The sequence below is a fragment of the Acipenser ruthenus genome, chromosome 12 (genome assembly GCF_902713425.1).
Source record: "Acipenser ruthenus chromosome 12, fAciRut3.2 maternal haplotype, whole genome shotgun sequence".
Taxonomy (NCBI): domain Eukaryota; kingdom Metazoa; phylum Chordata; class Actinopteri; order Acipenseriformes; family Acipenseridae; genus Acipenser; species Acipenser ruthenus.
This window is the reverse complement of record NC_081200.1, coordinates 39,309,149-39,322,830: the sequence shown is the minus strand read 5'-3', so window position 1 is coordinate 39,322,830 and position 13,682 is coordinate 39,309,149. Positions and strand designations below refer to the sequence as shown.

General features: G+C 37.8%; 1 protein-coding gene across 5 annotated transcripts in view; it reads left to right on the top strand.

The window, feature by feature from the left end:
* LOC117416552 (leptin receptor-like) overlaps positions 1-13,682 on the top strand; it is a 36,261-nt gene that overhangs the window by 15,593 nt on the left and 6,986 nt on the right. For 4 of the 5 annotated variants that reach the window (XM_034027696.3, XM_034027697.3, XM_034027700.3 and 1 more), the window contains 10 exons: positions 1,623-1,901; positions 4,470-4,593; positions 5,978-6,183; positions 9,190-9,335; positions 9,637-9,781; positions 10,336-10,623; positions 11,620-11,734; positions 12,064-12,263; positions 12,627-12,775; positions 13,494-13,647. In XM_034027696.3, the coding sequence (XP_033883587.3) occupies positions 1,623-1,901; positions 4,470-4,593; positions 5,978-6,183; positions 9,190-9,335; positions 9,637-9,781; positions 10,336-10,623; positions 11,620-11,734; positions 12,064-12,263; positions 12,627-12,775; positions 13,494-13,647 (1,806 nt within the window). The remainder of the gene's footprint in view (positions 1-1,622; positions 1,902-4,469; positions 4,594-5,977; positions 6,184-9,189; positions 9,336-9,636; positions 9,782-10,335; positions 10,624-11,619; positions 11,735-12,063; positions 12,264-12,626; positions 12,776-13,493; positions 13,648-13,682) is intronic. The other variant, XM_034027703.3, reaches the window with a different exon arrangement.

The window sequence follows — 13,682 nt, the reverse complement described above, 5'->3', positions numbered from 1 at the left end:
GTTCCATTCAAGGTGACATATATATTCTGAAGAAATACAAAAATAAACGCTCTTTGAAAATTAGAGCTGTTTACACAACAGTACTGTAGACGATGCATTCATCTCGGTTTCTACGATCTCTCAATTAGCCCTGCAGAATACATACAGCATAAACAGTGAAACATAAAACAAATACAAGATGTTTCTTTGTCCAAGTGGTTTACGAAATCACAAATGTGAACTTGGTCGGGCCCCGGCTCTCTGTTGTCTACTGGTCAGAAATTAACCCTTAAATCCTTCCATTCTAAAATGCGTTCATGAAACAGTACTGCTGAATAAAGTAAACATAATGGGGGACTTGATAGTGAGCCTGTTAGCTGAACAAGCCACCCAGAAGGTTCCATTGATGATTGCTGTCAGTGCTAGTGGTGCTGAGGCTCAGCATTGGATGATGGGTCTGATTCAGTCAGAGGGAGGAACTAGTCCCCAGACAGGTTTGCTGATCTGATGGATAATGGAAAAAGCCTTTAAATGTTCTTCTTTTGTGCAGTTGCATAGTTTTCAACATTTAGCCTCTTTTTTGGTGCTAGATATGGTATCCAGTTATTTGAAATAGTTTATATGATGTATTAACTCATTAGTGAAAGCTGGAGTCAGGCAGGAAAAAAACAGATTGGAGATATTTACGCTTTTTATTTCAGTACATCGGCACAATAATTAGGCATAATCCTCTTAACCCATTAAGTACAAAATACAATTTCCTTTGAAAAAATCAAAACACATTTAGAATTAACTTAGAGTAACAACAGAGTTAAAGAGAACTTTAAAATGCCAGTTAAAAATGCTCCAATAAATTACAACGTAGCCTGCCCTCAAGTGGCTTTCTTGAGGGGGATTTTCAAAGGCTTTATCCAGTATTACATCACTGTCTCTGACCCCATTTACATTCAGTCTTGCATAATGATCACAGGAACCCAAATCTATTTGACTCAGTGGTAGTTTATGAACTGTTCTGAACATACTGAAGCCAGTAATGATGGAGCCAAAGCAAATGACAAGCAGTCTATAATAACAGCAACTGTAACCTGTAGTAAGTCCCACACAGTATTTTTCAAACTAGCTACCCTAATGTACAACTCCAACATCAAACACAACCTTTTTGTGTGAAGTGCCTTATATAATGATTCTGCTTTAAGCCTAGGCACTTGATATTAGAGAGAACATTCAAAAGCACACATAATTAATCCATTGATTCCTGTGTGCTAGACATCGCAATAAAAACTGTGTCTTGTTATCTTCAAAAATAAAACATGGTATTAATACAGTATATCCTTCCGGGACTCCTGAGAAAGTGTTCTTTAAATATTAAAGGGAAAAAAACATAAACATGACAAGGACACTTAAAAAGCAGCACCCTTGTTACAGCATCTTGTGTCAAAATATTATATATTCTGACCAGTCTCTGAAATACCGTCTAAATCAATAGAACATGTCTTTGTTTCTAATGTGCAATAAAAGTCTCAGTGTCTCTGAAAAGTGGTTTTGCATTACAGTATATAGTGTAAAGAGGTTTTGGATAAATACAGTAATCACTACTGTACAGTAACACCTGTCATTTTACATGTAGACTTTTCCATTTTCAGGTGCCGTTGCTCAGATTTTTATTGATGAAGACACAAATGCATTTCGGATTCCTCCCTGGCACTTTTCATTGTCCTGCAATCTGTATAATGAGACCGTTGCAGGAATAAATCCCTCTCAGAGAAGTCTAGGCAACAGTAACAAGCAAACAAACAGGGAAAGTGCCATGAACCCCCATAATACTGACCTAGTTGGATCAGGCATCAGGAATGAAACTCGTTGCCACCTTTGGAGTGACATTAACAGTCAGAGATCTCTTTGTGATGACAAGGTTATGGAAGGTAAGATTCCTGACAATGCTCATTTGTACTGAATGATACAGTAGTATTTATGTATTTCTATTGTGGGATGCCATTTTCTGATTTCTAACTGGCTTTGCTAATTAAGGTTACCAGTATACAGTATCTTCATTATTGTTCTGAATAGTGGAGGGGTTGGAGTGGAAGTGCACAAACTGTCTGCAAGTTTTAACGGTAAAGGGGTATTGTTACATTTTTCTGGAGAGAGCTAAAGAGGAGCTTGATGCCTTTTAAACCAGAGAAAATGTGACGTACAGTTACAAGATCAAGACATCTATTTGACCCGTTCTGTGCCAGCTGGCAAGAACCATTGTGTATCAAGAGTGTACAGAATACAGTAGCTCTTTCAGCATCAAGGACTCAAAAGATTAATTTCGTGCAAAGCATTGGTCTTTCCTCACTGGAGTGTAGGTGTGTGAGTCTTTACCTTTCTTCACTGGAGCGCAGGTGTGAGTCTTTACCTTTCTTCACTGGAGTGCAGGTGTGAGTCTTTACCTTTCTTCACTGGAGTGCAGGTGTGAGTCTTTACCTTTCTTCACTGGAGCGCAGGTGTGTGAGTCTTTACCTTTCTTCACTGGAGCGCAGGTGTGTGAGTCTTTACCTTTCTTCACTGGAGCGCAGGTGTGAGTCTTTACCTTTCTTCACTGGAGCGCAGGTGTGTGAGTCTTTACCTTTCTTCACTGGAGCGCAGGTGTGTGAGTCTTTACCTTTCTTCACTGGAGCACAGGTGTGAGTCTTTACCTTTCTTCACTGGAGTGCAGGTGTGAGTCTTTACCTTTCTTCACTGGAGTGCAGGTGTGTGAGTCTTTACCTTTCTTCACTGGAGTGCAGGTGTGAGTCTTTACCTTTCTTCACTGGAGTGCAGGTGTGAGTCTTTACCTTTCTTCACTGGAGTGCAGGTGTGAGTCTTTACCTTTCTTCACTGGAGCGCAGGTGTGTGAGTCTTTACCTTTCTTCACTGGAGCGCAGGTGTGTGAGTCTTTACCTTTCTTCACTGGAGCACAGGTGTGAGTCTTTACCTTTCTTCACTGGAATGCAGGTGTGTGAGTCTTTACCTTTCTTCACTGGAGCACAGGTATGTGAGTCTTTACCTTTCTTCACTGGAGCACAGGTGTGTGAGTCTTTACCTTTCTTCACTGGAATGCAGGTGTGAGTCTTTACCTTTCTTCACTGGAGCGCAGGTATGTGAGTCTTTACCTTTCTTCACTGGAGCACAGGTGTGAGTCTTTACCTTTCTTCACTGGAGCGCAGGTGTGTGAGTCTTTACTTTTCTTCACTGGAGCACAGGTGTGAGTCTTTACCTTTCTTCACTGGAGCGAAGGTGTCGAGCTTGACAGTAGCTAGACTGGTCTTTTGCAGGAATGTATTTAATTTAATTGTGTAGCTGCTGAATGTACACTGTGGTCTGTTTTAATTATAGAATAAAAGAGATGTATGCTGCAGCAGATCATTAAAACCCTTCTGTTCAGCTGATCTAAAGTGGATGTAAATAAAGCCATTGTTTAACTAATTAAAACAGGACCTTTCCTGACATGCTGTTGAAGACTTTTATGAAGATGTACTAACGAGATGCTTATGCACTGTTTTATTTTCAGAACCTTGCTACTCAAGGGCCATGTAAATAATCTAAACCAAACCATCGTCGCTGTTTAGATTAAATGAATAGACTCCTCTGTCTCTCAATTTACTGATGAAATTCAGCAAAATGAAGAAGATACAAGTCCGCTTTTGCAACAGATTTAAAAAAAGAAAAAACGTGTCAAAGGAAAATCATTTTTTGTCTTCAGGCAATGATTCTGTGTGCTGACTTTTCATATATTCATTAGGTTTGCATCTGTTCAGTCCTGTGTGTGTTTGTGGGTCACTAAGGGGTACCTGTAGATTCAATATACAAATCCTGCACAGCTTTATGACCCTGTAAATGACAGTCAAAAATGTACACACCTGAACACACAACTGCAAATATCAAAAACTCTCATAATCCCTTCATTTTAAGTGAGTGCACACTCAGCAGCTATGACGTTTGAGTGAATGATGACACGGAATAGGATACTTATGCAAGTGCTGTATTTTTCTCCCTTAATGTCTGAATGATTTCAGCCTCAGGGCAATTGGAAGTAGTTATTTCTTTTGTTTGCAACACTTGTTACTTGTATGTGGATATACATGTGTTTAATGCTTTAATTCTATGAGACTGGCTATTGCTTTTCTTTTAACTGGAAGAGAACAATAAGGAAGGAAACCAATGCCTTGAAAATCAAAAACAAGAAATGGACAAAAACAAAAACAACCCAATGTCACTTCATTCAATGCTTTACCATTCATCCAGCATAACCACTTCAATGTATACAGCCTAAGACAGTCATGATTTCTGGAGTCGTGACAGTCGAGTTCATTAAAACAAAACACTTATCTCATTTTGAAACGCAATACAATTTATTTTCTGTGTTTAAACTGGGATGATATATTTGTAATAATCCTCTCCCTTGATTTGCTTTTAATTAATTTCGTCGCACTTTGACTTTGAGCTATTGTGCTATTTTTTTTCAGTCTTCTGTTTGAACATCCTGTGCTGGGTTGACGGAAACCTGAGCCATTTAACTTGTAATCTGATGCCAAGCAGCAGACCGCCAGGCACAAGCATGTTATCTACAGTGAAGCTCCATTATGAAATGTAAGTCATTTGCTTCCAATTAAAAATATGCAATGAATTTCCATGTATTACAATTGTATTGCCCTAACTAATTATTGAAATGAAATGACGGTGGTATTAATGTGAGCTGCTGTTTATCCATTAAAACAGACCCTTTGAGTTATTTATGCACCGTAAAACATTACAAATGTTATGAAACATTACACCTTTTGCAACTGACTGACATGTACAGCGCCTTTGAAGAATGCCTATTCTTCATTATTATTATTATTATTATTATTATTATTATTATTATTATTATTATTATTATTATTATTATTTATTTCTTAGCAGACACCCTTATCCAGGGCGACTTACAACTGTTACAAGATATCACATTATACATTATTTCACATTATATAGATACCACATTATTTTTATACATACAGTTACCCATTTATACAGTTGGGTTATTACTGGAGCAATCTAGGTAAAGTACCTTGCTCAAGGGTACAGCAGCATTGTCCCCCACCTGGGATTGAACCCATGACCCTCTGTTCAAGAGTCCAGAGCCCTAACCACTACTCCACACTGCTGCCCCCTAGAAGATATAATGATTGTATGTTATGTGGCTGCCCTATTAATTAATATAAGTAAGCATAAGCTGTTCTTTATATAACAAATATATATAGAAAAGGGAAGATACTGGTGACAGAGTTTAAAAACTGGACGTATTTGCAGCGTCATTTAAATGTGAGCAGTTGAAAGAGTCAATTGAACATGCTGGGTTACATTTTTCATTCATTATGGTTTTATCAGGAAATTTCCTTGAAATAATTTTTTGAGTCGCCGCTACAGCATGGGAGAACAACATGGGATCTGAAGGGAGAACATGTTTTTGTTTTAGTAGCTACTGCATCGGGAGATTTTCTGTACAGCAGACATTAGAAATACTGTATACCGGTACTGGAAAAGGCTTTGAATTACCTGTGAATAAAACAACTAATTAGAGCCAAATCGTTGCTTTCTATTTTAACCCTTCTGCTTTGCAGTATACAGTACATTATAATATTTAATGCATTTTCAAGAATGCATTCACCATAAAATAGCAACCTAATGATTTGTCATTTATTTATTATTTTTTTTACTATAAATTGTTTCCAGAAAACAGTGTTAAGAGTTCTGTAAACTTCAAACCTGTATTTCAAATTATTTAAAGATCATGTCAGCAATGTATATTCCCAACTCAGGCATACTGTGCTAAATCATTGGAATAAACCTCATTAATGTATCTGTCTTAAACAGATTATTTATTATTAAATAAATGTGTACGGGCAAAATTCAGGACTACATAAAAAAAATCCTGTATTTGGTTTTTTATTTATTTATTTATTTATTTATGGTTTTATGTTTTTATGTTTTTTAGCTCAGACTCATCTTCGGAGGGTTTGTCTGGGGGACACAGAGAAGCTGTTATTCCTGCTGATCAAAGCAGCTGTTCTGGGGAGGAAGCCCTGCAGTGTGTCATACCTGGAATCAACATGAATTACACCTACTCCCTGCTCCTATCAGTCACACATCACCAGAGCCGTGTAGAGGCTCCAGCCATGCGCGCCACTCCGGGAGACCTTGGTGAGTTTGACACTCTGAACCCCAAACCTGGAACTCACGAGTGGGTTCTTCGTTTTGGGGGTTATTTTTTGGAATGCACAAAATATTATAATCAAACAGTCACCTGGAGCAGAGAGGTATCCAGTCACAGTTCTAGAGGGGGCTTCCATAACAGGTTAATAATAATAATCTTTATTTTTATATAGCGCCTTTCATAGTAGACCACTATCACAAAGCACTTTACAAGATACGAGACTAGGGTGTGTGAACTATGCATCAGCTGCAGAGTCACTTACAGCAACGTCTCACCCGAAAGATGATTTAAGTGACTTGCTCAGGGTTACACAATGAGTCAGTGGCTGAGCTGGGATTTGAACTAGGAACTTCTTGGTTACAAGCCCTTTTCTTTAACCACTGGACCACACAGTCTCCTGTAACAGGTTAACAGGTAAAACAAAATAAATAACTACTTTAGAGTCTGTATGGGGGCTTATTTGGTTCAATTAAAACAATTTACAGTAAACTAAGATAAGGGCCAACTGGGCCACCCCTGATCTTTCACATTGTTTTTCCTGTCTTCCAAATACTGTTGTTTTCATCCTTATCTTCCAATAAGATAGTTACCAATCTGAAGTTATTGTGTATGAACATACACTTTACAGGGGCATGATGACAGGCCACATTTCTCTGCAGTGATTGTCCTTGTCCATGTAACACTATCACAAGCCAAATGTGTGTGATTTTTAAAACAGCTTTAATATTTACCATGTTGCTGGATAATTAAAACTGCCCAGTTTTAGCTATTATACTGGAAATTAAATATGAACGTTTTTTGGAATGAAGTGCATTTTTAGTTGTTTAAGTGCAGTGTATTTACTATGCAACCAGATGTACAAAGCCATGTCATGTAAAGTGCCACATTTATATCACACTATCCGGTTCAGCAGAAAGAAAATTATAGGCTGGCGAGATAAAAAAAAAGATTAGATTTTGATTCTTTATCACACCGGCTGGAAATACTATGCTGACAATATCTGGGCAAGGTAATTGGAAACAGACTGAAATCATTTACTGTGAGGTCAGGATTTATTTAAAGAAACAACAGGTAGATAAACGGGGCAATAGCAGACAGACCAGCAGAGCGCTGTGGTTTGTGTTCTTATTTGCGTAGTTTAATTTGTGTAAGTCTTTGGGTTTCATCCAGAAGAATATTCAAGACAATTGTATGACAAGTGGAGTCTCTCTGCCATATACTTTATCTTTGGGATTGAAAATCCTGTTTTCCTGCGATAACAGTACTACAGTTTTGATTAACACACGTCACAGCACTCCCTGTATGAACAGAGTGGGATTGCTACGACAGTACTTGTAGGTAAGTCTCTAAACCTCAAATTATTGCTTGCATATGTTGTCGGCTACTGACAAACTGGGTTAAGAAAAAGACCACCTTCAGACACTTATTTTGCAAAGCCGTATTTCCCTTTGTTACTTCTGCCCATCAACGTGCCCACTTTAAATACATTATGATTAACTTCTCACCAGAGAGGATGTTTACTGAAGGCCGGAAACTATAGCAACAGGACACAGTGTTAAGAAACAGGAAGCATCACTTCAGTAATGTAATCTTGTCACCAGCTTGACTCTAGATAAAGCACAATCATTTCAGTTTGTTTAGAGCCACTTACATCATGTGAATACCAGCTTCAGCTGTTGAAGCGATACTTGTAAGTTATTTGTCTTTTTGATTCAGCTGACTGTGGTCCAGTGGTTAAAGAAACAGGTTTGTAACCACGAAGTCCCTGGTTCAAATCCCATCCCGACCACTGACTCATTGTGTGACCCTGAGCAAGTCACTTAACCTCCTTGTGCTCCATCTTTTGGGTGAGACGTAGTTGTAAGTGACTCTGCAGCTGATGCATAGTTCACACACCCTAGTCTCTGTAAGTCACCTTGGATAAAGGCGTCTGCTAAATAAATAAACAATACTGTACAGTATGCTCCTGGCTAAATGTTGAATTTGTTGGCTGCAGGCTACACTGGCCAAAACAATAGGTACATCTTGTAATTCAGCATAAGGATTGCCAGGGTATTGGTTTTCAAATAAAGACACCTGCTGGCATTTTTCCCCTACTGGTCTTTTTTTAAAATCCCTTCCATTTAGAAATTCCGATTTTGGAAGTGGAATACCAGTAGTATATAACCACCCAAGCAGAAACAAATAGATAATGATACAGAACATACAAAATAGGATACATGTAGATAATATAATGTATCCCTTAAATATGATCCTTTTAATAAAAAAAATAATAATATGGAGACACTTAATGGTTGTAATATTACAGATCTTTTGAAGAGACTTCTTGGTTTACAGAAAATTACACAATAGAGCACAGCTAGGCTTTTTAACATACTCTGTGCAGCAAGAAAATGAGAGATCCTGACCCCGTAGAGATGCAGTGTAATTGAACATTATCATTTGTAAAGAATTGACAGAAACGTAGGTTAAAATTGTAGAACCCTTTTAAAACACGTGTATAGACTGACTGCTGCCATACCACAGCTAGTACCACGGGTGCTGTTGGGTTGAATCATCCCCTAAGCTTCAGCTAAGAAAGTCATTACCACACATAAGGGAGACCATCTTCAAGGTAAAGTGATTTTGAGCACATTATTATGTATTATGTATTGACATCCAAGTATAGTTATGCTAAGTTGTTATTTTTTTATTGCTTCTTATTATTTTTTGTATTTGCTTTATTTTTTTTTAGATATGTATAAATATTTGTTCAAACCAGTTGTTGAAATCCTGAATTTTTTTAAGACCAGTGAGTGATTTTCGTTCCACAGTGAAGCCTCACCCACCACGTAGCCTGCAGTACGAGGTAGTTGTTGAAATCTGATTTTTTTTAAGAACAGTGAGTGATTTTCGTTCCACAGTGAAGCCTCACCCACCACGTAGCCTGCAGTACGAGGTAGTTGTTGAAATCTGATTTTTTTTAAGACCAATGAGTGATTTTCTTTCCACAGTGAAGCCTCACCCACCACGTAGCCTGCAGTACGAGATGACTCCAGAGGGGGTGTCGAGGATCAGCTGGAGAAGCCCAGAGCCAGCACCTTATGATCTGCAATACGAAGTCCGCTATTCTGTAAATGCTACTGAGAATACCTGGACGGTATGACATGAGTGGATCTCTTTGAACAAAAGCCCAAGAGGCTGGGTGTTTTCCCCTGGGGTAGATTTATAGACCCACCTAATTACACTAATATATCCAACAACAATACAATCTGCCACAGAAATTTTAGGGCAGAGTTATTTAGACCAACCATTGTTTTTAGACAGTCAAAATAGACCTCTGAATTGGACACTACTAAATTGGGGAGAAAACAATAAAAAAATGGGTATATGTTGCATTTAGTTTGTACACCCAGGTATCGCTTAGAAATATGTGTTTGTTTTTTTGTTTTTTGACACAGAATGTAGAAGGTATCTTGGAAGCGTACGTGACTCCTGGTGATTTGAAAGCTGGCTTGGATTATACCGCTCAGGCTCGCTGCAAGCGGGACAGGAGGCCTGGTCTCTGGAGTAACTGGAGCGAACCCCTTTATATAAGGGTGCAGGGTGAGTAAGGAAATAAACATCACAGAGCATACTGTGTGCATTTAATATATACCACATTCTGCTGAGGAAATGGCCCATGCAATGCTGCCACTTACAATGCTTAAATTTACCTTTCATTTAAAAAAAAAAAAGAAAGTTGATAAATAGCGCAATCTGGTGGTGAGCAGTTGTAAATGTGCTATTGTTTTTAAAAAGGATAGCATTATTTCTCTCTGCAAAGCCCAGGGCATGGCATTACAGCAGCGTTGACTTTTCTTTACAAAAGCAGTTGTAGAACTTCTTTAATGAAGGCCTTTTCTTATTCATAGAAGCTAAGCCTGCAGGAACATCTGTGCTTTTATTGCTCTGGTTTTGAACATCTGATATGTATAATTCTAAACAAAAATGGACAAAAAAAACCCAGTTTTTAGGCATACATGATTATAGTTTGAAGAGTAGAGCAGAGCAGAGTGGTCTAAACAGTGGAACATGGATACTGAAGTCCACAAAGGGTGCTGGTGTACAGTGCTGTATACTTAACATTTCTTACAATTGTTTTTTTTTTTCTTTCATAGAAGTGACATATATTCCTGCAACAGTGCTGACTGCTGCTGGTTCGAATGTAACTGTATACTGCGTATTTAATAACCAGAGCCCGAGTGTAAAAAAGGTGGTGTGGTGGCTGAATGCTTCCGAAAAAGTTCCTGAAAAGCTGTATTCTGTCATGAATGACCATGTGAGCAGGGTCACCCTGCCTAATGTGAGTCCTTCAAAACCCAGAGGTTATCACCTGTTACAGTGTTGCCAGCAAACAGGCGAAACATCGGACTGCAACTTCCGCTATGCTCAAATTTATGCTGTAGGTAAGCTTGAACTACAGTAAGGCAATGCTTTCTTACTTGCAATTATGTGAGGTTGGTCTTGAATTGACTGAGACGTTTGCATTTTTTCACTCCTGCTCTTTTTGTTATCGCATTTGGCCTGTGCGTCTATATAGGTTAGATGACTATATTTTTGTATGGATTTGTGTTCAGTGTGCAGATTTAGTGCATCCTTATGTAGGGAATTGTGGTAACTTTATTATTTATTATAATGAATCACACAATTCGACTTTAATAGAGAATTCAAATTACAGTTTATTGATTAATAAAAGATCATTCTTAACAGATGATTGTATCTAATGCATGATTACATTTGATTACATTCATAGGTTTTTCAAAGTACAGAAACATCACAATTTTTGCAACACATTTCCCTAGCTGAAAAATGGTAGTCATCTAGCTTACAGTCAAAATAATAATTAGCCATATTACCTTCTAACTGGGAATGCCCTTTCAGACAGGTTATAGAGGAGATGTTTTCAGTCAACTTCACCCAAGCAATTTGTTTGGTTGTAGTCTCTGTTAAGCTCATATAGTCCTTATAGAGTCTATGTTTACATCTCTCTTAAATTATGCTGAAACAGCACTTCACATACATAGAATTGACTTTTACAATGGGCAACTTGAATTTCCTTCTCCACTTAACAGTGTACCAGTGTGGGTAGATGTAGATCTCCTTCTCCATAGTGTACTCCTTCCAAACTCATTGTTTTAAAGACAGAGACAACATTAAATGTTTATTGTATCTTTACATCTCCAAGTTATGAGCTATTGGGGATCTTCGCACCTGCAATGTACTACCTGTTGGGTGCCATCATCTAAGGCACTGTAAATTGCTACTTGAGATTCTATTATTAAGTGCATTTAATAAATACTGTAACAACTCTGTTATCTAAGTGTACATGTAGCACCTGTAAAATGTATCCAAAATTGTTTTATATTAATTAGTCAGTGTCTGAAATGTTGTTTGTTTATTAGATATCCACTTTCTGATCTCTTGCGAAACCAATGGATACCAAACCAACATGACTTGCAAATGGAATCCTAATGGAATACAGCTGCCCCAGGGAAGCTGTATCCGGTTCATGTATCGGTGAGTAAAGAGAGGAAAGGTCTGAGGTGAGCAGCACAAGCTGGATAAGTGATCAAAAAAAGAGAACATTTTCCAATATGTAGAAATAATAATAATAATAATAATAATAATAATAATAATAATAATAATAATAATAATAATAATAATAATGACATTATGACTTAATATTGCAAAATTACTTGCAACTACAGTTGCTGCCATACAACAAAATCATGAATCATTTAAAATATATATTATTATTCACTTCAATACAGAAGGAAGGTTGTAATGTTCCATAACAGAGAGACTTCACATTGCACTGTTCGATGATTCTTTCCATCTCTTTTAAGCATTAGGAATGACATCTCTTGTGATGCCCTGCAAGGTGACCTGCATGGCGCTGATGCAAAGGAGTGCCAGCTAGGAGTTCATGACGAGTGCACATTTCAACCTCTTTACCTGTATTTTTGCCACATAATGTGGATTGAGATCCACTACAAGCTGGTAACATTGAGATCTCACCCAGCGAACGTCACTCCAATGGATGTGGGTGAGTATGTTTCATCAAATGAGTGAAATATGATGGGAATATACAGGATGTGTTATGCCCCTTGGAAATTGACTTTGTAATGTACACCTATGGCCAAAAGTTTTGCATCACCCTACAGAATTAAAAAAACAAAAACATAATGAAACCTGCTGAATAATGTTACGTTAACAATGAATTCCTTACTGCTTTGTAGCTTTCCATATACTTAATGATGTCTCAATCCTAAAATTCTAGGTGATGCAAAAAACGTTTGGCCATAGCTGCATAAGCATTTATCTACAGGAACAGAAGAAGGAAGCAAAGATGTTTCACTTGCCAGAGAGTTTAATAATAAGCTTGTATTCTTTTTGCTGTTTTTGTTAGTAAAGCCAGATCCTCCTTTCAATGTAAAAGCAGAGATCACTCGGACTGAAGGATTCTTGAATATAAGCTGGGAGAGAAGAGAGCTGCCTGTCTATGATCTTCAGTTTGAGGTTCGCTACTCTGGAGAGGAGCAGGACAGGAAATGGAAGGTGCGTCTCAAGAATAAAAAGCTTTTTCTGACATGCACAGGTTGTGATGTAATGTTAAGCCTGTCAGTTAACATGTGATGTAATGTTAAGCCTGTCAGTTAACATGTGATGTAATGTTAACTCTGTCAGTTAACATGTGATGTAATGTTAACTCTGTCAGTTAACATGTGATGTAATGTTAAGCCTGTCAGTTAACATGTGATGTAATGTTAAGCCTGTCAGTTAACATGTGATGTAATGTTAAGCCTGTCAGTTAACATGTGATGTAATGTTAAGCCTGTCAGTTAACATGTGATGTAATGTTAAGCCTGTCAGTTAACATGTGATGTAATGTTAAGCCTGTCCAGTTAACATGTGATGTAATGTTAAGCCTGTCAGTTAACATGTGATGTAATGTTAAGCCTGTCAGTTAACAGCACAGGATGAGTTTGAGGGGCATGCTCAGTGACAGAAAGCATTAGTGGTGAAAGACTGCTGAAGAGGGGATTCTATAATAATCTGATACAAAAAAATGGTGCATTGTTGTGGAAGATTAGTAAATGCACCCCATTCTGATTTAAATTAACTGACAATACCAAAAAATGTTTAAAATAAAATTGCTATAGAACAAAAAAAAAAAGCTGCGAAGACCATTGTAAATTGAAAACGTGACATTGTTATAAAACAGTTTAGCTTAGTTTTCAGTTGCATTTCATTTGACTCATTTGTTTGTTTCCAGACCCTTGGCAATGTATATAATGAACAGGCTTTGATGGAAGTGGCGGATCCCTGTGTTGTATATGTGGTTCAGGTCCGCTGTAAGAGGCACAATGGGACTGGACACTGGAGCACATGGAGCAGCCCAGTGAACACCAGGGTTAATGATATTAGGGGTAAGCAACAAAAGTTAGCATACCACATTGGAAAT